The 23,502-nt window shown below is 37.7% G+C and overlaps 1 protein-coding gene across 7 annotated transcripts in view; it reads left to right on the top strand.

Moving 5' to 3' along the window:
* Positions 1 to 23,502, top strand: part of NSD3 (nuclear receptor binding SET domain protein 3) — a 97,118-nt gene that overhangs the window by 53,581 nt on the left and 20,035 nt on the right. For 5 of the 7 annotated variants that reach the window (XM_063076777.1, XM_063076775.1, XM_063076776.1 and 2 more), the window contains exons 7-15: positions 118 to 244; positions 2,161 to 2,261; positions 4,367 to 4,412; positions 8,907 to 9,037; positions 9,414 to 9,542; positions 10,180 to 10,306; positions 17,976 to 18,173; positions 18,637 to 18,810; positions 22,566 to 22,712. In XM_063076777.1, the coding sequence (XP_062932847.1) occupies positions 118 to 244; positions 2,161 to 2,261; positions 4,367 to 4,412; positions 8,907 to 9,037; positions 9,414 to 9,542; positions 10,180 to 10,306; positions 17,976 to 18,173; positions 18,637 to 18,810; positions 22,566 to 22,712 (1,180 nt within the window). Of the gene's footprint in view, positions 1 to 117; positions 245 to 2,160; positions 2,262 to 4,366; positions 4,413 to 6,897; positions 8,340 to 8,906; positions 9,038 to 9,413; positions 9,543 to 10,179; positions 10,307 to 17,975; positions 18,174 to 18,636; positions 18,811 to 22,565; positions 22,713 to 23,502 lie in introns of those variants that run through there. The other 2 variants (XM_063076778.1, XM_063076779.1) reach the window with 2 other exon arrangements.

Below are 23,502 nucleotides of genomic sequence, written 5' to 3'. Positions count from 1 at the left end.
TGCAAGCAAAGACCATATAAAATTGAAGCAAATTATGATCATTTAAAACCGTCTTTATGAGCCCATGATACCATCTGCCTGGTAATCAGCTGTTTTTTATTGTGCCTTATTTTAAAGGGAATTGGTAACAAAACAGAAATAAGTGTCAGGGGGCAAGACAGGCTTATAATTTCTACACCAAATCAGAGAAATGAAAAGCCAGCGCAGAATATATCATCTCCTGAAGCAACATGTGGTCCTACAGGTGGGTGTGAATGATGTGTGTATAGATTCATTTTGAGAAGTCATAGTTCTGTTCTGCTATAATATGGTACCTATGTTTCTAAGAAACCTTTAGTTATCAAAAGTAAATTATATTTTAAAAAATGAAATATAAAAGCAATTATTTCAATAGGAAAGAATGGGCTAGGGGCTAGAAAGCTTTATTCATAGTAACAGATATTCTTTCTATAAGAATTTAAATAATGGGAGGGTTCCATAGTTAAAAGAGTATAGCTATGAAATCTAAACATATCTGAGTAATGCACCATTTGATTATCTCTTTGCATGAGAATAACAGCTTTACTTTTCCAGCACTTTTAGCACATTCTTACCATTTCCTCCCTTTATCCCCTATTAGAAACAAATTGGCAGGTGCTAGAGCTCTTTTAATTATTCCTAGGTGTGCCTAGATATTAGTAGTATTAATATCTTATTAGGGGCCTGGGGCCTAACTGTCCTAATGTAATCTTGTCTCTGATTACAGATACCAAGAATTGACAATAGGTCAAATCTCATCTGCACCTAGTGGTACAATTATATTGCCATCCTCAAAACAAGTAAAGATTTTTTGTTTTTAAGCAGTTCTATTTTCATTTTTGTCTTCCCTGGTAGTACTTGAATATTGATGATTATACTAAAGTGTGAATCTCTGGGATCCTCAGGTTGGTCTGTAAGGGTAGGATGCTATTGCCTTAATAAACATGTTCATCATTGTAAAGAAGAGTTGAGAATAAAAGAAGCTGACACCTTTACTTGTGACTTCTCAGCTGTAAATTGATTAACTACAGCTCCAAAACAATATTATTAAACTACCCACTACCCACAGACAAAGTAGTGGGATCCTTCTTTGTTATGGCTTTGAACTAAGGTGAGGGAAGCCATTTATGCATAGCCAGAAGCAGTGCAGCCAGAAAATGTAAAGGTTATTTGAATGGCTTTATTGAAGTAGCTTCTGGTTGATTTTATAGGATGTCTTAGTAGCTTCCTCCTGTGGCGAGGGAAAGGTGATTATTACTTAGGAAGGACCATTTAGGTGGCCCAAGCACTTGAAAACATTAAGATCAGGTACACTGACGGTATCCTTCTTCTTCGGGGTCACAATGAAGTCATTCCCAACTTAGTGTTCTTTCAAGTTGTGGTCTTCAATCTAAGTTTTATCCTTCCCAAAAATGGGGTTCATGTGAGTTTTCTTTTTACTTTAAAGAATTGTAATGTTTAAACGTCTTAATAATTCTTGTTTTACCACTTAATATGAAAAGCTTGAGAATTGGTTATAACTAGTTTTCCATAACTAATTATTTCTGAAGTATAAGAAGTCCCTTGATAGTCAAATTGATGATCAAGTTTTGACCACATTTTTGTGCCTTTCTCGATTTTCCCACTTTGGTTGTTAATAATAGCAAAACTTAAGTGTACTGTTAACCATTTTACATATAAAATTAATTTAACTCATTTGTTAAAATGCAAAATGTGTAGTACTGATTGGATTTTGAATCAATAATTCCTAATGTCAACTGAGTAATAGTCATTTCTAACCATCTCTTCAGTTCCTTCATCTCCTCAGTTATATTTACCTAAACATGTTTACCTGCCTTTAAAACTAAACTATGTCTCAGCTATTTTAGTTTGACTTTATAATTTTTAAAAATCCAATTCCCTTTTATTTGTGTAATTTAGGAACCTTTGTGAATCCCGGTCTCAGTTCATCGGCCTTTACAATTTGAACCATTAAATAGTTTATGTGCTCCCAAGCATTTAACAGCTTTTCAGTGATTTATAACTAAAATTCCGAGAGTAGTGGATAAGAAAAGCAAGGAATTTGGTCAAACCTTAATTACGTAAGTGTCAAGGCATCCTTAAACGAGCTTTGTTTGTTTGTTTAAATCATCTGTCTCTTAGGCTCAGTAGAAAAGAAGCAACAGAGAAGATCAATTAGAACTCGTTCCGAATCAGAGAAATCCACTGAGGTGGTGCCAAAGAAGAAGGTCAAAAAGGAGCAGGTTGGCTTCCTACATGTACAGAGTTAAAACACTGTGTTTGTAAATGTCGTGGCTTATATTGATATCTTAAAAGAAAGAGAAACTTTTCACACCGGGTTTCCTTTCTGGACTATCTTCTGCTTCTGTCCTGGTGGGTCCCAGTGCCCAATTCTAATACAACCTTCTGTGATTCTGCTTCAAGCATTTTCACAGAAGACAGTCAGGCGTCAGGAGATGGAGAGCCAGTGGTGCAAGACTCTTAAAAAAATCCCTCACCTTTATTTTGAGATTTCTGTTATAAGTAAAATGATTTCTATGTTTTCATGATTTTTATTTGGAACCATTGAGTTCCCTTTTTTTCAAAATTGATTTTTGGTTTAAGCTGCTGGTATGTATTGTTTTTATTTTTTAAACAAATCAAATTAACTTATATTCTTATATTTAAGAAGCAGATAATCACAGGTGATCTGGTTTTTCTATTGATATCACAGATTTTTTGGAATGTTATTTTCCCAGTGGAATGGCACTCACCTGCAGATAAACAGTGTTTAAGTAGATAAAGGGGCAGTGCCTTTTGACTGAAGTATGTTAAATCGGTGTAATTAACATAGTAATATACATGTTAAATTACCTTTTCAAAGAAATTTTAAGAAACCATTCTCCTTTAAATTAAACTCACAATCAGAATTTTTTTAAAAAAATTTTAAATAAAAGAATATTCATTTTCACAGCCCAGACACCTGCTATTAAACAAAACAAATTCTGAATAGAGTTAGTTCCAGTAAGTTTTATATTTTTAAAACCGTTTAATATGGGAGAGTGTGGACTTTTCTATTTAAAATATTTTCTTCAAAGTTTTAAACTTTTAAATTTAAAAGCTAACTTTGTGGGTGCTCTATGATATCACCAAGCATGTAAAATAAGTTTTCAAGAATATTTAACTAAAATTTCAGTCATATACCAATATGTCATTCATTTATCATATTCACTTTCATACTTAGGAAATTATATTCCAAAAAATCTTTCTAAGCTTTTGCAGATCTGCAGTATTCATTACCAAAATGAAGTTGTGATTTTTGCCAGCTGGTTCCCATATTCAGTCTGTGACCAGTTTAAAATCAACAAGCAGAATGAGTACAAAAAAATGGGACAAATTGTTAATGCCACTGTGTTATAGTTAGTAGTAGAACAATACCAGTGATTGTTTAGAAGATTTTATATTTGTATAACTAATTGTATCTTATAAAAGCATTTCTGTTGTATGTTTTTTTTTACCTGTTGTTAAAAAAAATAAAAATTTTTTTAAAAAGCTTAGAACAATCCTTAAATATTTACAAAATGTGTTTCAGCATGCATATTTCACCACATCTTAAAGAAACATGAAATCCAGTTCACAGCTTAAACAGGAACTCTTCCAAACAGCATCCTTTCTCTACTTCCAATGGTTCAATCCTCAAATTATCACGTGTTTTACATATACATTGGCAGAATAACTTCTGATCTCGCTCTCCTAATGTAGGATCAAGACACTGTTCATAAGACACTCAAGAAAGTGCTTTTGCAATATCACAAACTTATTTCCTTAAGTTTGTACTAGCAGCAAAAGTATTGAGCTTCCAGCTGTATGGAGCCCTGTAGCACTCTCTACAGAGAGGGTCCTGATTCCCAGCAACTTAGCTGTGAGTGCAGGCGCGGAAGGGTCTTAAAGTGGCGTGAGTTACATTAACCTGAGTATCATAGTAAGTAAAAATTTATCCTAACGTCTTTGGGGCGGGCGGGGTTCATAGCAGCATTGGGGCTGGTTGCAGAAACAACCCCTTTCCTGCCTCCCAGACACTGAGGAAAGTACTCTTGTTCTGTTCATAGACCAAGGGAGTGGTGGGAAAATGCTTTGCTAGAGAGCATGTGGCTGTGTGTTGTCACTTCGCATTCAACACAGGCAGTTAGGATTTAAGTCCTCTCTGATCTTGAGACAGAGAACTTTACCCAGAAGACGGGACAGAGTTCAGAGTTCAGATACATTAATCACTCATCATCACTTAGATTGATGAAAGTAGTATTTTTTCCCTCTGTTAATTAAAAGTGAAAAAATTCCTTGTTAATGCTGTATTTTTCTATCCAAACAGGTTGAAACAGTTCCTCAGGCTACAATGAAGACCGGATTACAGAAAGGTGAGTTAGTATCATAGTGTTGCTTTGCATTTCCTTGATTAAAACCAATTTTAAGAATTATCTATTTGTACCTTTGTGTTTTTGTCTGTCTCTGTAAATCCTTGTTGCTGCTCTTCGGTGTGAAGCTGCAGTGTCCCCCAGTGTTCTCTCGTGTGTGTGTGGGGGGGTGTGGTGTGTGTGGTGTGTGTGGTGTGTGTGTGTGTGTGTGTGGTGTGGGTGTGTGTGTGTGGTGTGTGTGTGTGGTGTGTGTGTGTGGTGTGTGTGGTGTGTGTGTGTGTGTGGTGTGTGTGTGGTGTGTGTGTGGTGTGTGTGTGGTGTGTGCGCGGTGTGGTGTGTGCGCGGTGTGGTGTGTGCGCGGTGTGTGTGTGCGGTGTGTGTGTGTGCGGTGTGTGTGTGTGTGCGGTGTGTGTGTGTGCGGTGTGTGTGTGGTGTGTGTGTGTGGTGGTGTGTGTGTGTGTGGTGTGTGTGTGTGTGGTGTGTGTGTGTGTGTGGTGTGTGTGTGTGGTGTGTGTGTGTGGTGTGTGTGTGTGGTGTGTGTGTGTGGTGTGTGTGTGTGGTGTGTATGTGTGGTGTGTGTGTGTGTGGTGTGTGTGTGTGTGGTGTGTGTGTGTGTGGTGTGTGTGGTGTGTGTGGTGTGTGTGGTGTGTGTGTGTGGTGTGCGGTGCGGTGTGTGTGCGGTGCGGTGTGTGTGCGGTGCGGTGTGTGTGTGTGCGGTGTGTGTGTGTGCGGTGTGTGGTTGTGTGCGGTGTGTGTGTGTGCGGTGTGTGTGTGCGGTGTGTGTGTGGGGTGTGTGTGGGGTGTGTGTGTGTGGTGTGTGTGTGGTGTGTGTGGTTGTGTGTGTGTGGTGTGTGTGTGTGGTGTGTGTGTGTGTGTGTGGTGTGTGTGTGTGGTGTGTGTGTGTGTGTGGTGTGTGTGTGTGTGGTGTGTGTGTGTGTGGTGTGTGTGTGGTGTGTGGTGTGTGTGTGTGTGTGGTGTGTGTGTGGTGTGTGTGTGTGTGGTGTGCGCGTGTGTGTGCGTGTGCGCGTGTGTGTGCGTGTGTGGTGTGCGTGTGTGTGTGGTGTGTGTGGTGTGTGTGTGGTGTGTGGTGTGTGTGTGTGTGTGGTGTGTGTGTGTGGTGTGCGTGTGTGTGTGGTGTGCATGTGTGTGTGGTGTGCGTGTGTGTGTGCGTGTGCGCGCGCGTGTGTGTGTGTGGTGTGTGTGTGTGTGTGGTGTGTGTGTGTGTGTGGTGTGTGTGTGGTGTGTGTGTATGTGGTGTGCGTGTGCGTGTGGTGTGCGTGTGCGTGTGCGTGTGTGTGCGTTTGTGTGTGGTGTGTGTGTGTGGTGTGTGTGGTGTGTGTGTGTGGTGTGTGTGTGTGTGGTGTGTGTGTGTGGTGTGTGTGGTGTGTGTGTGTGGTGTGTGTGTGTGTGTGGTGTGTGTGTGTGGTGTGGTGTGTGTGGTGTGTGTGTGTGTGTGGTGTGTGTGTGTGTGGTGTGCGTGTGGTGTGCGTGTGTGCGTGTGCGCGTGTGTGTGCGGTGTGTGTGTGTGCGGTGTGAGTGTGTGTGTGTGTGTGGTGTGTGTGGTGTGTGTGTGGTGTGCGTGTGGTGTGTGTGTGGTGTGCGCGTGCGCGCGTGTGTGCGTGTGTGTGTGGTGTGTGTGCGTGTGCGCGTGTGTGCGCGTGTGTGGTGTGTGTGTGTGCGTGTGTGTGTGGTGTGTGTGTGTGTGCGCGTGTGTGTGCGTGTGTGTGTGTGGTGTGTGTGTGCGTGTGTGTGGTGTGTGTGCGCGCGCGCGTGCACGTGGGTGAGACTTCTGCAGCTGATCTCATTCTGTACCTCCACTTGAAAAGTCTTCCTTGTTTTGATAAATTGGAAAACACCACGTAGACTTGATACTATTTCCAACTTTTCTCCATAAGATTCTGGGGTTTCACTGGTTTAGAAACTAGGGATGTGACGAATCCACTTTTTTTGGTATTCGACTGAATACCGAATAGTAGCTATTAATGCTTGTCAAACATGGACTATGACAAATCAGACAAGACAACCTGATTGAAAAAATCTTGCCACGTTTATTTTTACAGTGCTGTAAAATCCTTTTGTAAATTAAAATGATTCGTAGCATGTTATGGCCGCTATTAGATGACCTTATGGGAGTCTATTCGAGATATGCACAGAGTTTAAGAGACCTTAAGCTTGTATCTGTATTTTCTGTGTGCAGTTTCACTACAGTGCAAACTCCATAGCATGACCCATGCATTTTTGGTGAGACCAAACTGTATTTAATACCTGTAGTTTACTCGGGGCAAATTGCATTACTAAAAAAATGAGACGCCAGCCTCTCTGCACTGCCGGGGAGAAGTCTGCAGCGATGGTCTCCGTGGAGATCCTCAGCAGAACTGAACAGCCTCTCGGAGGGAACACCGCTTGGCGGAGCTCCAAGAAAAGACATCGCGATCGATCGCGGCGCGATTAGGAGGCCTGATTGCGTTGTGTTTCCACCATTCCACAGGGTCGGCGGACCGGGGCGCGCAGGGCGCTGTCAGGCTCAGTGGCAGCTCCGTCTCCGCAGCGGCCGAGGAAGCTGTGGACTGAGGCTCCTGTGCACTCATCCCAGGCACTGCAGACTTGTAGTCTCCGCGCAAGATTGCCTTGTCGGCGGCTCCATAGACAGTTGCTTTGCTTCCTTCGATTTTGATTTTGCCAGTCGTCGTTATTGGCGTTTTCCTGCCTGGTTTCTTCTTCAAGACTCTGAACAACTGCTTTGACATTCAGATGATTTTTTTTGGTCTGAGCTGGATGGGTACAGCTTAAATCATGGTTCCAGCCTAAAAACCACCGTTTAACTTACACTGATCGATTTCAACATGGACTGTTTTTGTTTTTTTGTTTTTGTTTTTAAATAAAGCATCATTAATGCACATCTGCAGGGTTTTGCCAAACAGCCCAAACTGTATACATTACAATCATTAAAAGCTCTTTTTTAAAATATTAGTGCCGTTATCGTGGAGAACAGCATGACAGCTGTCTCTGGCAGTCTGTCATTTTTCTAGCATTTTCAGAAACTCATCGGAAAAGGCGGTACCTGTGTTTCCCTTCGAAAGCCTCTCAGTGCAGCACTCCTGTTCCTCTGTTAAAACTCCTTGTTAATCCAGTGATCTTTTAGGCCAAGGAAATATTTTGTGGTGGTGTTCTGGGTCCATACACCAGCAATGAAGGAGATAGATTTGTGTACTTGTGTTTTTTAATCAGCGTTAACGTGGGCAGGCACCCTCATTTATAGATGTCAGGAAACATTCAGTGAAAAACTATAGAATGGGATGTGATGACGAGGTTCCAGTAATGTGAGCAGTCTAACAAGGCCCACATCCTCCACCACAGAACATGGCTTTATACCAAGTGCTTCTCTCACTCAGCCTGTTGCGGATCTTCATGGCCTCAGGAGACTTGTTTCTCCATGGTCTCTTCTGGACTGCACACTTCCACCATAGCTTGCTGGGCTGATCTAGATGTCTGTTTGTTGTATGGAAATTTTGGGGGAAAAAAAAATCCAAAACACAAACTGTGTGTTGAAATTTTAACCGTCTCCTTGGTTCCTTGGTATTCACCGTGCCTGATCTGCACATTTCATCGTGGCTGTTTCTGTATAGCCTTTACTGCATTAGCCCAAGAGATTGTTGCTTTGTAACTTTTTGCACTATTGTTTTGGCTGGATTTGTATTACACACAGTTTTAAAAAAAAATTCCACACTATTCTCTGCCTTTTTTTTTCATATTTATTCCTTCCCGCACAAATTCCACATAGAGGCCTCTCATCCAGCTCTTCGTGATTTGGCTGCACTTGAACACTGATTGTCCATTTACAGCCCTCAGCAATGTGCCTCCTAAATGACATGACATATATAGATGTGCTGCAGCACTTGTTAATGATCACAATAAATGCCACTTCACCAAGGAAGTCTCAGATGAACAATTATGAACGTCCAAAATTTATTTGGGGGGGGGCAATAACCAACTGAATTGCAAAATTCAGGGGAAAATGGCACTATCCGTGTACGAATCGAATACAAATCAAAGATTTGTCACATCCCTAATAAAAACAACATGGAGATGTCTCTGCAACCATATTTGTAAGCTACACAGTATGTTGGGTTTTATGTCTTCCCCCTCCAAATTGAATGATTCTTTGAATTGCTCCAAATCAATGAGCTGTCCTGCAGTTTTGATAGAATTGATTTTTAGGTTGGAACTTGGGCGCTGTTGACTGAAAATAGCTTTAGAGCAGGAGAACTGAATTAAATGTTTTAATAATAATAGAGTAGTTATAAATTAAATCACTCACTACCAGGAAGGCCAGAAGCCTATGGAATTTTGACTCGTGACTTCAGTGTTACAAAGAGAGCTGTGTTTTTTTTTCCACACTAAAGATGAGTTTGGGGAAAGAAAATATTCTCCCACAAAAAATTAAAACAACAAACTTTAAGCAGTATTTTAGGATTAATTTCAGTGTGTTGTATTAAGGTGCCAGCGAGATTTCAGATTCCTGTAAACCTCTAAAGAAAAGGAGTCGCGCCTCAACTGATGTAGAGATGACTAGTTCAGCATACAGAGACACATCTGACTCCGATTCTAGAGGACTGAGTGATCTGCAGGTAAATATGTTCGAGAGTTTGGGCACAATGCTCTTTTTTGCTTTGTAAAACCAAAGTAACAAAATGCTTTTGCCTGACTTATTTGGGGAAAGTGGGAAATTTTAAAAATATTTATAGGAAAAAATCACTTTGGTTATTTTGTAACTTATGAGTGTCTTAATTTTGCTGATTCCTACATAAAAGAAGTATAGTTTTTAAAAATTTAACTAGTTTCTTCCCACGTGGTAGACATACAGTATGCATGGGTTTTAGAAAGAGAGGAAGAAAGAGGTTGTGTCCAGATCTATTTGAGCAAGTTTTAAGTAGGATTTTCATAGCATCTAGCTTTGAGGGAATTTTTGTTTTTTCCTAAAAATGTGCTATGTTTTCCACGTAGGTAGGCTTTGGAAAGCAAGTGGATAGCCCTTCAGCTACTGCAGATGCAGATGTTTCTGATGTGCAGTCCATGGATTCAAGTTTGTCAAGAAGAGGCATTGGAATGAGTAAGAAGGACACTGTGTGTCAGGTAGGCAGGTGACTGATCCCGTGGTTTAAAACAATTGCTATTATATTCTGCCAATAATAGACATACCTCTTGTTGAAGAGGGAAATATATTTCTAAATTATGATTTTACTTTAAAGCTACAGGTCTAAAAGTTTTGTCTGGCTCTTTTCTTCCCTTTTAAGATGGAGTACTTATTCTCATGCAAGTGTCAATCTTCATTGTGATATGCTGTTATTAATTGGAAATAAATGGCAGATGACTTATTTCAAAAACATTTTCTTACATCTGAGTTTGTATTAACTTTTTTTTAATGTATTTTTACCCTTTTGAAAAATACTGCTTTGCCCTGTGAAGAAAGGTTAAAGTATGCAGATCTCAAAGAAGAATTCATAAAAGATCAAGTATGACTTTTACACTTTATACCATATTGGGTCTGGAAATAGTTGTCTAGGTCAGTGGTTCTCAGAATGAAGGCCAGGGCCCAGCAGCATCAGCATCTTCAGGATACTTGTTAGAAATGCAAATTCTTGGGCCCCACCCCAGATCTACTGAATCAGAATCCCTGGAAGAGGGACCCAGTAATCTGTGTTTTAACAAGCCCCCCAGGTGATTCGATGCCTGCTAAAGTTTGAGAACTATGCTTTTTGCCATATTACAGATCTGTGAGAGCTCTGGGGACTCTCTGATTCCTTGTGTGGGAGAGTGCTGCAAACACTTTCACCTGGAGTGCCTAGGATTGACATCAGTCCCTGATGAAAAGTTCATCTGCATGGAATGTAAAACCGGTAAGCTTACTTATTTGTTAGATGTGAAAAGGTGTATAGGGAAGAATGTGCAATGGCCATATCTCCCATAACATCTAATTCTCTTATCAATTTTATCTGGCACTCCTCCCATAGGTTTTTCAACAAATTAAGATACCATTTGGTGAATAGGTTTCTCAAGATTGAAAGTGTAGTGAAATTTCCTCTAACTGGTGCCTTTACCATAAAATCTATCAAATTATTGAGATGAATTTGTGTTTTATCTCAAGAGTTATACAAAGTATGTTAATCGAGTCATTTTTCAGGTTTGAAATTTTTTTGTGCTCAATAAATTAGTTTAAAACCTCTGACTTTAGTAGACTGGAATAAGTATTAATCAAAACTATAACCACGGGGATTATACTTTTAGTGGAAAGATGGAACTACTGGACATTCTTTTTAAGACATGGGATTCACCATTTATTTTTTATCCCACTATACATAGACTATTGTCTATCAAAATAATTTATAGAGAAAGAAATATACTAGTTTATATTTCTTCTCTATGTAGACATGATCCTGGTTAAAGTCATGGAAAGCAGGGAAGTAGTTGTTTAATCTGTAATAACATGGCAAGTGAAAAATTGGTTGTAGATGTCATGGTAGTGCTTCTAGAGCCATGATTGTGTGTTTTTTTGTTTTGTTTTATTTTAGCTATGAGGAACTAAACCAATTGCTTATCAAGTATATGTGATATGCTGCTGATCTTACCCTTGACTCTTATTTTCCTACTCCTTTTTTCCCATTTATTTGGATTCTCACAGATGTTTATGTTATCCTTTTATATTTGATTGTATGCCTCCTAAAATCCTTTAGGCAAAAGGCTGGTAACTTTTTTTTACTGAACTTTTCCTTACTAAATGCCAGGTGCTGTTATACAAGCATTTTATCTTACTATCTCGTTTGCTCCTCATAACATAAGATAGGTATTATTATTTCCATTCTACAGAAAGGGAAACTGGGGACTAGAGAGTTTTGGATCTTGCCCAAAGTCACAAAGATAGCATATGATGAAAGTGGAATCTAAACCCAGGCAACTTGACTCCAGAGTTCTTGCTCTTAAACATTGCCTTCTACCTCCTTGGCTAAGCAGGATGGACATCACATATCATATCCTAATGTGCACATGCACTCACTCATGTACATAAGCACAAATAAAGCTATAGAAGCTGTTTAGAACATATAACTTATATTTTCCCTACATATGATATTTTATTCATCACATTTATACTCTGCAGTAAAAGTTTTAACCTTCCTGGCCCCTTTAAGCGTTCAAGTATGTAACCACTGATTTAGCTATTGATAGGAAGGACCGTGCACCTCAGTATTAAAACACTCATAGGGCTCTTCCTAACTCTAGAATCCAGTAGAATTCTGCCAACAAAGGTTTGATATAATTTAATTTGGTACATGTCTGTTAGGGAATTTAAGAAGGAAATTTGCATTAAAAACAGTTAAGTAGAACAAAATTAGAAGACTCGGACTTCCTGATTTCAAAGTTTACTACAAAGCTGCAGTAATAAAAACAGTGTGATACTGGCATAAGGACAGATATATGGACCAATGGAGTAGAATAGAAAGCCCAGAAATAAGCACTCACATGTATGATCAAATGATTTCTGACAAGGGTACGAAGACCATTCAGTGGGGAAAGGACAGTCTTTTCAACAAATGGTGATGGGAAAATTGGATGTACATGTGCAAAAGAATTAAGTTGGACCCTTACCTAACACCATAAAAAAAAATTAACTCAAAATCGATCAAAGACCAAAATGTAAGAGCCAAAACTATGAAATTCTTAGAAGAAAACATGGGAGAAAAGCTTATGACATTGGATTAACATTAATTTCATGGATATAACACCAAAGGCACAAGCAACAAAAGGAAATATAGGCAAATTGGTTTGTCAAAAATAAAAACTTTTGTACACCAAAGGACATTATCAGCAGAGTAGAAAGGCTGAAACGGGAGAAAATATTTATAAATCACATATCTGATAAAAGATTAATATCCAGAATACATAGAGAACTCTTTCCATTCAACAACCAAAAAACCAAACAACCCAATTCAAAATTGGGCGAAGAATTTGAGCAGACATTTCTCCAAAAAAGATATACAAATGGGGCTGGCCTGTTAGCTTAGTTGGTTAGAGCTAGGTGGTACTGATAACATCAAGGTCTAGGGTTTGATCCCTGTACTGGCCAGCCACCCAAAACAAAATTAGATATACATAATAAGCATGTGAACATATGCTCAGCATAATTAGTAATCAGGGAAATGCAAATCAAAACACAATGAAATGCCACTTCACACCCATTAGGATGGCTATTATAAAAAAAAGAAAAGAAAAGAAAACAACAGGTGTTGGCCAGTATATGGAGAAATTAGAACTCTTGTGTCCTGTTGGTGGGAATATAAAATGGTACAGAGGCTGTCAAAAACAGCATGGCAGTTTCTCAGAAAATTAAACATAGAATTACCATATGATTAAACAATTCCACTCTGGATTTGTTGCCCCCAAAAATTGAAAGCAAGGAATTCCAGAAGATATTTTTACACCCATGTTTATAGCTGGATTATTCACAATAGTCCTAGATGTCCATGGATGGATGAATAAATATACAAAATGTAGTATATGCATACAGTGGAATATTATTCATTCTTAAATAAAATTCTGACATATGCTACAGCATGGATGAACCTCAAAGTTATTATGCTGAGTGAAATCAGCCAGTCACAAAAGGACAAATATTGTATGATTTCATTTATATGAGGTACCTAGAGTACTCATATTCTTGGAGACAGAAAGTAGAACCCTGTTACCAAGGTTGCAAGGGAGGGAGAAAAAGGGAGTTGTTTAATGGGTTGAGTTTCCGTACGGGATGATGAAAAAGTTCTGGAGATAGACAGTGGTAGTGGTTACTCAATAATGCAATGTGCTTAATGTCACAGTACTGTACACTTAAAATGATTAAAATGCTAAATTTTATATTGTATATATTTTACCACAATTATGAAAAACAAATGTGTTTGACTTATATATTATGACATGAAAGTTAGTTTATTATTAGGATTGAGAACTTGGACTCTTCAAATCATTGTTTAAGGTCAGTTAGGCAGTTTTTCTTTTTTATCAATGAACACTTTACGTGTAAAAAGTATTGCAGGATACATACTGAATAACGTTTTATACTACCATTTTCTGTTATTTAAGACAAATGTGATTTCTGAAAAGAAAGCATTTTCATTTGCCTTTTTGAATAAAATGTATAGTAGAAAGAAACTACAAAAAAACTTCTGTAACAGTTTTACTTACTATTTATTGTTAATGAAGACCAATTCCTAGTGAAAAAGGATGGTATTAGAAGCATTCCTGTGCTAGAGCTCCCAACCTAAGTCTGACAGGGGTTTGACAGCTCTCTATTAGCATAACAGGTGTACTAATGGTAGTTATAACAATTGTCATTTATATCGTTTTGATCATTATGTGAGTGAAAGCCTATTGGTAGTTTATATATTAGGCAAAACTATAAAGTCAAACCTACCTTTGAAATATAGTTTTTTAGTTTTTAAAATTTCGAAAAGTTATTTTAAAACATAGTATTACCTTCATATCTATCTATCTATCTATCTATCTATCTATCTATCTATCTATCTATCTATCTATCTATCTATCTATCTATGTTAAAATATAATTTGAAATTACTCATATGCAGTGGACAATCCCCCCACCAGACCTACTGTATTTCTGCAATAAAGACAGTAAAAAAAAAAATGTGACCATCATACTTGTAAGTCCTCATTTTAAAGAATTTTTATAATTCAGCCAATTTGTAAAGATTAGGTACTTCCAAAATCAAAGAACAATAATGCAATTCGGCTAACTTTCCTTAAAAGTCAAAAAATTCCTTTTTTTCTTCCTTCAGAATTTTTATAGGCATTATAAGAAAAATGGGCAAAAGACTTGAACACTTCCCAAAAGATGATATCCAAATGTTCAATAAACATTTGACGAATTTGTTGTTATAATTTGCATTTCTTTGTTCACAACTAAACATTTTTTTTTCTGTATCTTTATTGATTCTCTTGTGAAGTACCTGTTCACAGGTCTCTTGTCCATTTATGTTTCGCAGTGTTAAAAGTGTTCTTATTAGTATTTTAAATTTATTTCTAATTATACAAGAAATACATAAATATATTGTCATGAAAATACCGTCATTATAGCTCTAGCTGATGTCTCCCTTGATTTTCACTCCTAGGACCCTACTTAGTTTTAGCCCTCACCAGGGTCAGCCAGTGTTATCAGTTTGGTGTGTAGCCCTGTAAATCTGTGTGTGTGTAACATTTTTGTGTGTTTTGTAATAAAAATGTATCATACCGTTGTTCTGCAGGAGCTCTTTTTATGTCAGCACAGATACATTAATTTTTTATTGCTGCATTTTCCATAGCACATAATACATCACAGTTTACTTAACTCTTCTCCTGTTGAAGGACATTTGAGTTGCTTTCAGTTGTTTGCAATTAAAAACAGTGCTTCAGTCAACATCGTTTTACATGTACTTCCATAATATAGTTATTAAGAAAAGGAATTTCTAGACCATAGGAAGTAAATTAATTTTCATTTTAATGGCTATTGTGCAGTTGCCTTTTTACATAGTTCCTTCCAACTTAAACTTCTACCAGCAGTATAGAAGAGTGTCTTTTCCCCTTCAACCTTATCAACAATTGGTATTATCAGACTTTTTTTTTTTCCTATTTCATAACTGGTTTTAGTTAACATTTATCTGTTTACTAGTGAAGTTCAGCATTTTTTCATGCTTTTTGGCTGTTTGTCTTTCTGCTCTCTGTAAGTTACCTGTTCATACCCTCTGCCCACTTTTATATTTAGCTGCTCTGGTTTTTTTTTCCTATGCTTCTTTATAAATCTTGTTCAGTTATCTTTGCTTATATATGTTGTATATATTCTCCATATGTGAATTCTTTATACCTTTGTCGTTTTTGTTGCACATTTTTCTACATCTGTTATCTTTTACTTGTTCTTTCTTTATTCTGTTTCTATCATAATTTTCATTATTTTTACCTTTAAATATTTGGCATATTCATTAGTGAAGCCATCTGAGCCTAAAATTTTCTTTGTTGGAAGGTTTTTTGTTTTTTTTTTTAAATGTAATTTTATGATTTTTTTACATTCTAGGATGTTGTTGCAGAGCAGTTGGGAGAGGGGACAGGGGAAAGGGGAAGGAAATGTGATGGAAGAAGGAGGAAGGGCAGGATTGAGGCCTGTGGCACCCCCCTCATTCCAACAGGGGAGATGTGGGGGGCTTCCAGTGGTGACTTGCTTATCGCTGGGCTGGGTGCAGATGTCACGGGGATGTGGCAAAAGCCCTCGTCCCCACCACCCCAGCTTGGGAACACGGAGCCCTTCTTGCTTTGGCTTGGTGGTTGTCACTGGGCTGGTTGCGCATGTCGGTGGGGTGTGGCCGAGGCCCAAGGCCCCCACTACCCTAGCTCAGAAGAGCCTGGGGCACTTCCTGCAGTGGCTTGGTGTTCATTGCTGAGGTGGTTGCGCGTGGGGTGTGTGTGTGTGTCTGAGGCCCTCGTCCCCCAACCTCGGGACTGGTTGTGGGTGTCAGGGGGCATTGCTGAGGCCCCTGGCCCTCCCCACTTTCTGGCTTGGCAGCCCAGGTGACTTCTGGTCTTTCTAGGTGTTATAGGTGTTCTTTGGTGAAATCAAAGAACACCTATAGTGTTTATTAGTTAATATCAAACTTTGTCTCTGGTTGCAGGTACTTTGTTTTTTCTTTCAGTTCTGTGTTGGGTTGTTTGCTGTTCCCACCACTTAAACTCTGCACTGGAACTAATTTGTTGTCCTTTGCTTACTTCTAAAATGGGGGGACTTCCTGTGGGGACCAGCACTGTAGCTGTGTGGTTTAGCTAAACTGCTGCTTTACTGCTGATTCCCTAGGGAAGGCTTTTTGTGCAGCTCAGGTTTTAATGGTTGACTTTATGGTACTTATGGGTCTAGTGAGATCCAGTTCACCTGGGCTGTGTATAGACTCTGGTCTGGGCCTGAGTCTTTTCATCAAACTGCACCCCATGCACTTCTATATTCCTGACCAGTCTCCTCTGAGTGGGCCTATGCTGATTGGGGAGCAGATCAACTGTCCTTGCTGTGTTCCAGTGTTCGCCCAGTGGGCCCATCTCCCCTACTGCCCGTGCTCCAGTCTCTTGTGATGACTCACTAGCCTCTGAGTGGCTCCTTTTTTTTCAGTTGTTCTGGCTTCTCACTCGTATGTGGGTCCACGGGAACCCTGTTAGTGGTCTTGCTGGCCTGGGGGCCACCAAGGCCCTCTTCTCCCCTGCCACCTCCAAGCAACTTCATCCAAAGGACACAGCTGCAGTTTTTGCCAGCTCCTGCTCTGTGTGCTCAGCAGCTCCAGCCTGGAAGCAGCTGGGGTTCGAAACAGTCAGAGCAGTACTTTCTCTCATCGTGGCTTCTCCTGCCTTCATGAACTCTGTAGATCTCTCTTCCTCTTCCCCTGAGCTCTAGCAGCCCCAGCTTGGCTGCCGTTGCCTTTTTATAGTTGTAAATTTGTTGATTTGTGGGAGAGAGTGATGCTGGGGACCGTCAATTCTACCATCTTGACCAGAAGTCTCCTTTGTTGGAAGGTTTTTAATTATAGTTTTAATAGTTTATAGAACTATTCATAATTTCTATTTATTGTTGTTTTTAGAATTTGTAGTGATATACTATTTTTTCATTTCTGTTACCATTAATATCGGTGCTTTTTTCTTTTTCTTATGAGTCTTATTAATCTCTTTTCAAAAAAACAGATTTTGTTAATTCTCCCCAATGAATTTTTTTTTTAAGCCAGTCAAATTTAGAAGTGGGAGGGTCATATACCAACTTTAGTGACAATAATGTTAATAAGTTCTGATAACCCACTGCCTTCGGCCCAGCCCCTAATGAATGTTGATTTCTCTAACCAACTGAGCTAACTGGCCAGCCCCTGATTACTCTTTATTCTTGAAGAATATTTTACTAGGAATAGAATTCCGTTTTGGTAATTATTTTCTTTCAGCCCTTTGAAGATAGCATTCCATTGTTTTTGGCTTCCATTTTTCTTTTGCAGTCAGCTCTCTTTGAGAGTAATTATCTTTCCTGTGGATAATTTTAATATTTTCTTTATCCTTGATTTTCTACAGTTTGAATAAGATATGTCTAGCTGTAATTTTCTGCCTTGTTAGGACTGAGTTTTCATTTTGTGTCAGATTTACATATAGAAATTGTTAGTGATTATCTAATAGAATCTCTCTTTCCGTTGGTGATTTTAAAAATTTACTCTATGTGGGAAGGCCTTGCCACTCTCTGCTCCCAAGTGTTGAAAAAATTCTGTTTTGGGTTTTGTATGGAATTAATTTTACAGATCTAAATTGTTTTTAGTGTTGTATTTCCAAATTGATAATTATTTTAGCAAAATTTATAAAATCTTTTAATTTAGACATTTATTTTAAATGCCCTTTTTTTGGTATATAAAAAAATGTAATAGAGTCTCAGGAGCAGCTCTTTGATGTCTGTAGCTGCTTCTATTTAAAAAGAATATGCTTTAATCAGATTTTATTTAATCTATGTTCCTCACCAATTTTTTAGGGCAGCATTCATGTTTTTCATGTAAGGTGTCTAGTAAAGATGTGAAACGTTGTTCTGTTGGTGCTTGTGGGAAATTTTATCATGAAGCCTGTGTCCGCAAATTCCCCACTGCCATCTTTGAATCAAAAGGATTCCGCTGTCCCCAGCACTGCTGCTCTGCCTGCTGTATGGAGAAAGATATCCACAAAGCAAGTAAAGGTAAAACAGAGCTAAAGAAGTGGACAAATATTTTTTTTCAGTGCAGTAACAAATAATATATTAAGCACATTTTTATAAACAACATTGGGCAGTCTCCCTGTTTACCTCTAGGTTTAACAGTTCAGCCTAATAGGTAGCATGTTAAGTAGGGATTAAGTTCTAAATTCAGACCATGAGAAATATCCTTGAGAATTCTTTAGGCGGGTTCCATATTGGATACTGCCATCTCTTCAGCATTGGAACAGACAGTTTTTTCTTTGGATGATCAGTAAATGAGCATTAGGCTTACATTTAGAGGCCATATAGCATAGGAATGGCAGAGTCAGACTAGTGAAGAAAAATATTTTATCTTAGTATAACTAGCATTGCATGGGAACCCAAAAAAGCTCAGCTCCAAAACTCTCATTTCCTGTGCAGCTGATGCCTTGTTATATAGATTCCTTTTTTACTTGTCTTTAAACAGGCCGTATGATGAGATGTTTGAGATGTCCAGTTGCCTATCACTCTGGAGATGCTTGCATTGCTGCCGGAAGCATATTTGTGTCCTCCTGCATTCTCATCTGTAGTAATCATTCCAAACGGAGCAGTAACTCTTCTTCTGCTGTAAATGTAGGCTTCTGTTTCGTTTGTGCCAGAGGTGAGTGTCAGTCCTTTCTCTTTATTTCTTTTTTAGTTCATTGGCATATTTCTCCATTAAAATAGATTGTCAGCATTGGGAGAGAACTCAGGTCATCTAGTATAATCTCCCACCCAGTGCAGAATTCCATTATATATCTTAGAGATACGAACATTTCCAGTAACACGTCCCTTTTATAACATTACACGTCCAAATTATTAGAATATTAAATTTTTCCTTAAGCTAAAATCTGCATCTTTAAAAATGACTTAAAACTATAGATATATTCTTAGTTTTTCTAGCATCAAAAGATTAATCTATTCCTTTCTGCAAACAATTCTTCTCTTCAAAGTAGATCCTTCCCATGTCATATTCTTTTATCCGGAACTTTCAACCAGTTGAGATTTCACTTGTAAGGCAAGACTAGCACATTTGTTTTTCAATTGTTTATGTTGTATTTTATCATAATGTTTTGGTCTGGTGTTGAGGAAGGCCTGATGGGACACAGCCAAGGCAACATATGTGGTGGTGGTAGTTATAAGCCACCAATGCAGGCTTTCTTACTTGCCACCTGTTGATATTTAAGTATGCCAAGAGACTGATAACTAAAAACAATATTGTGTCCCTGAGGGGGTCAGTGAACTTGAGTTTATGATAATAAAATAGAATTTATTTTGTTGAATATGATACAAAATATCCAACTTTATTTCAACTGTATTATAATAAAACTATTTTTGCACTTAGTAAGCATTATGCAAACCTACTAATATCCCCACATACTGTTTTGTTTTTAAGTGCCAAGTTTTCTGAACTTCCCTCAGTGTGAAATATTTGAAAGGAGTCTAAGGCATATCAGGTCTGTTAGATTATTTTTAGATTATACTGAAGAAGAAGGTGTTTTTTTATTCATTTGTTTTTGCTTTAGAGGACAACTCTTTTAATTTGGTGAAAGTACTATGAATTTTTTTTTGATAGAGTTTAGGTACTATGATAGAACTTAGGTTGTTTTCTTTTTTTATTTCTCATTTTAAAAAAATAACTTAGAGGAGCTATACAATAAAAGATTAAATGCTAGAACTTTGTGTAGTAGCCAGCTACTGTTTCCGTTGTACACACTGCTTTCTGTTTGTCTGAGTTTCATAAGCACATGCATCTGTCTGCCATTGAAGCAGGAAGCACTATGTCTTTCTTCACTAGAGCAATTACAACAGTGTCCTGCTCTGAAACCTGGCTGGTATGTGGAGGAGTAGGTCTGAAATGCTTCATGACACATTGTGATAGGTGACCGAAAGGATTTAAATAGGCAAATAATAAATACAAAGTCATCAGTATTGCCTTTTCCATCTCCCTGTTTCTAAGAAAGTAATGATAGAAAGGAATTATTGAATTACCAGTTGAGTGTTTAGCTTAGAGACTTTTAAACAGAGTGTGGTAGTGATGATAACATAAGAGTTCCTTATCGCTTTGTAAAACTGTTCTACCATTCATAGGCACTTAATTTTTCTGGTGGCAGTTAAGCATACATACCAGCCAACATTTTAAATAACAAGTTTGTAACTATTATGTTTGCTTACTTTAGATACATTCTGAATCAAGTACCATTAGTTTATTAACCAATATTTTCTTTTGCTCTGTTTTATTCAGTAATTGGGAGGTATTTAAAGCAGATATTTTCAATTTAGAACAGGTAGAAAATGGTCTGCTTATAGAAATTCTAGCCATTTTGTTAAATTTAATTTATATGCCTTGATTAAAAGCTTGAGAATAATGTCAAAGAGGGGAAAACACAAGTTTTAACAACAGAATCTATATTTACCTCTTATCGCTTTGACAATTATTCTGGAAGATTTCTTGTATTTAAATGCATATTTAAGCAAGATTATTTAATTCCCGAATATTTCAACTGTGAAACTCTGTGCAGTAAACAGAAGCCTTCCTTTTCCTTTCCAGCACTTGACAGAAACTTATTCTAAATAGATCAGATGTTGGGATTTGAGAAGGCTTTATCAAAAGTCTTTCAGAACTATTTATGCTTCTTTTTAAGGAGACCTAACCAATAAATCCACACATACAAAGGACACTTCGATCATTTATGTTTTGGTATAGATGGCTTGGCTTGTTTTGCTTGTTTGCTGCCTCATACAGAATTTTTCCTCCACATAGAGAATTTTTCTTAGTCCTTGGTTATTGGGTGTTTGAAATCATTAAGGTAGTTCTTAAGAACTGAAATGTCTGAAAATATCTTTAGAAGTGTTTCAAGGTTTAGAGGAACATCGCTTCTCCTCCACTCCCCAGCTAACTCATGGTGCCCTAGGAAATGTTCAGACACGTTTCAATATAGTATACATATTCTTTTGTATTTCCTTTCATCTAGAGGGTTTTACAATAAAAGTTACTTATCATTCTATGCCTTTCTATGTAATGTAATTTAAAATGGAGAAGGTAAGCTACGGTTTTCTTTTCATTTTATTAGTAATAATATCAATTTATTTTGCATATGTAAATCAAATTCTACTAGACATGAGCTGAATGAATTGCCACAATTACCTTAAGATGTTATTTCCCTATTTTATACGTATGAGACACTGAAGCCAAGGTTAAATGATTTACCCAAGGTCACACAAGTTGTTAAGTGGAGGAACCAGCATCTGCACCCGTCTTTCTTACTTCAAAGCCCGTGTTTTCTTATGCTATGCTGCCTCCCTCTATTAAATGTATGAAGTTCATTTCAGCATTGCACAACTTTTATTAGAAGATTCTTATGTTATTAGCAACCTCAAGTTCCATTCTATCATCTGGGTCAGAGATATTTCTTGAATCCTTCTCAGTATAGGACAGCATCAAATGAAGATAATGCCCACAGAAGAAAGTAAATGGTAACCCTTTTAAAACAAAACTCCTCAAAATGATCTCTAAATGTAACTGCTTATCACTGTAAACTGACCAGTGGTCAAGATGGGAAACTTCCCTCTGGTCTCACAGTTCCCTAGGTTGGGAGTGTCTTACAGCTGCCACGTTGCGAACTTAACTGGGGAGAGGCCAGGCGAAGAGAAGGGGCAGTCCCAGTGGGTCAGAGCAGGTCTTGTGTGTTCCTTGAAACAGGATAGCTGTATTGATAGATCAAAAAACTGTTTTTATAAACTCTTAAGATGGTAATAACTTCATATCGTGGCAGGGAAAAAATAAAATGTTTTGTATTACCTCAGTAAAGTTCATGAAATTATGGCTCCTTTAAAATTATGTACCATATTGATAGAGAAAGTTTTCATTCTCTGGCAGAGAAAGCTAGACTTTAATCTCAAATGTGAATGGGGAAAAGGAGAGACTCAACTCTGACTTTAAGCGCTACCGGATATATTGAAGGTAGATAGGGCCTACTTTGTTATGTAAATGCTATCGTTTCTAGCTAATTAGGTGATGTGTCACTTTGTTCTCTGGGTTGTCCTCACAGTACTTCTCAATATTAAGGAATGTGGCTTTGTTTTCCCTAGAGGGTGTTCAGTATGTTATCAAATGCGATTACATCTTCAAATTATTTGGAGTTTTCTTCTGGAGTGTATAGGTTTCTATAAAGGAATAAGGCATTGAGTAGCTCCGACTCCCTTTAATAACTGTAGAAAGCCTTTCTGTCAGACCCTTCTTTTTCTTCATCCTCTCTTTTTTCCCCTCCACCTTTAAAGCATAGCTGCATCATAGATGTTGGTTTTATTTCTTTTTTCTCGTGGAATCATGGGTAGTTTCATTGCAGCTCATCTCTTTCTGTTTGTCTCGTATAGGGCTGATAGTTCAGGACCATTCAGACCCCATGTTCAGTTCATATGCCTATAAGTCCCACTACCTACTGAATGAATCAAATCGTGCTGAGTTGATGAAATTACCTATGATTCCTTCTTCGTCAGCTTCCAAAAAGAAATGTGAGAAAGGTAATAATGAAAATAGTTTATCTCTTGCTTTTATTTTGGCATTTCCTATTTTTTTCTCTTTAAATGAAGGGGGGAAATGTATGCCTGTCAAGCACCATTTTTTGCTTTTGGTAAATTCTGCCTTGGTGGTTGTAACTGTGTCTTCATATGGCTGCAAAATTTTTAAGAAGGGCTTAAAATAATTCCATTATTACAAATTTTTACTTACTCTCTTAAATTTTCACACATTCAATATACTGTATGTATGTTATTAAAATAGACTAGGATTTTGTTCAATATAGGAGAATATTCTAAGGGCTCTTTCTCTTTTGCCTGATGTAGAACTATATTATTCATGTTAGAATAGAATAGACATAATTTGTTACTAACTTTCAACTAAATAACAAGATAAGTTACTAAAAGAAGAAAATCAAGACAATGATACTTATAAGTTTGATTTTGAATACATTCTATCATTTTGTTTCTTAAATGTTTTGTTAAGATACTGTGAAAACTAGTTGTCCTTCCTTTAGGAGACATTGGTGGGAAGTTGGGAGTAGATACCCCAAATACTGGATGTTGGAAGGCAGCCCAGCTGAACTGCTGATGATAATTTATCCATAGAGAAAAAAGAGCTAAATGTATATCTGTATTCTCCCAGTTAATTTAATCTATGGAAGAAAACATCTTGTGTTTAGCTTTCCATAGCCTACTTCTAGTAAAGGAAAAAAGTGATTTAACAATAATGTATTATTTGGGGAGTTATTATCCCAGAGGGAAATACAAATGAGCTTGAAAGGTGAAGGTCTTT

This window comes from Cynocephalus volans, chromosome 13, assembly GCF_027409185.1.
Source record: "Cynocephalus volans isolate mCynVol1 chromosome 13, mCynVol1.pri, whole genome shotgun sequence".
Taxonomy (NCBI): domain Eukaryota; kingdom Metazoa; phylum Chordata; class Mammalia; order Dermoptera; family Cynocephalidae; genus Cynocephalus; species Cynocephalus volans.
This window is presented reverse-complemented; position numbering and strand designations above follow the sequence as displayed.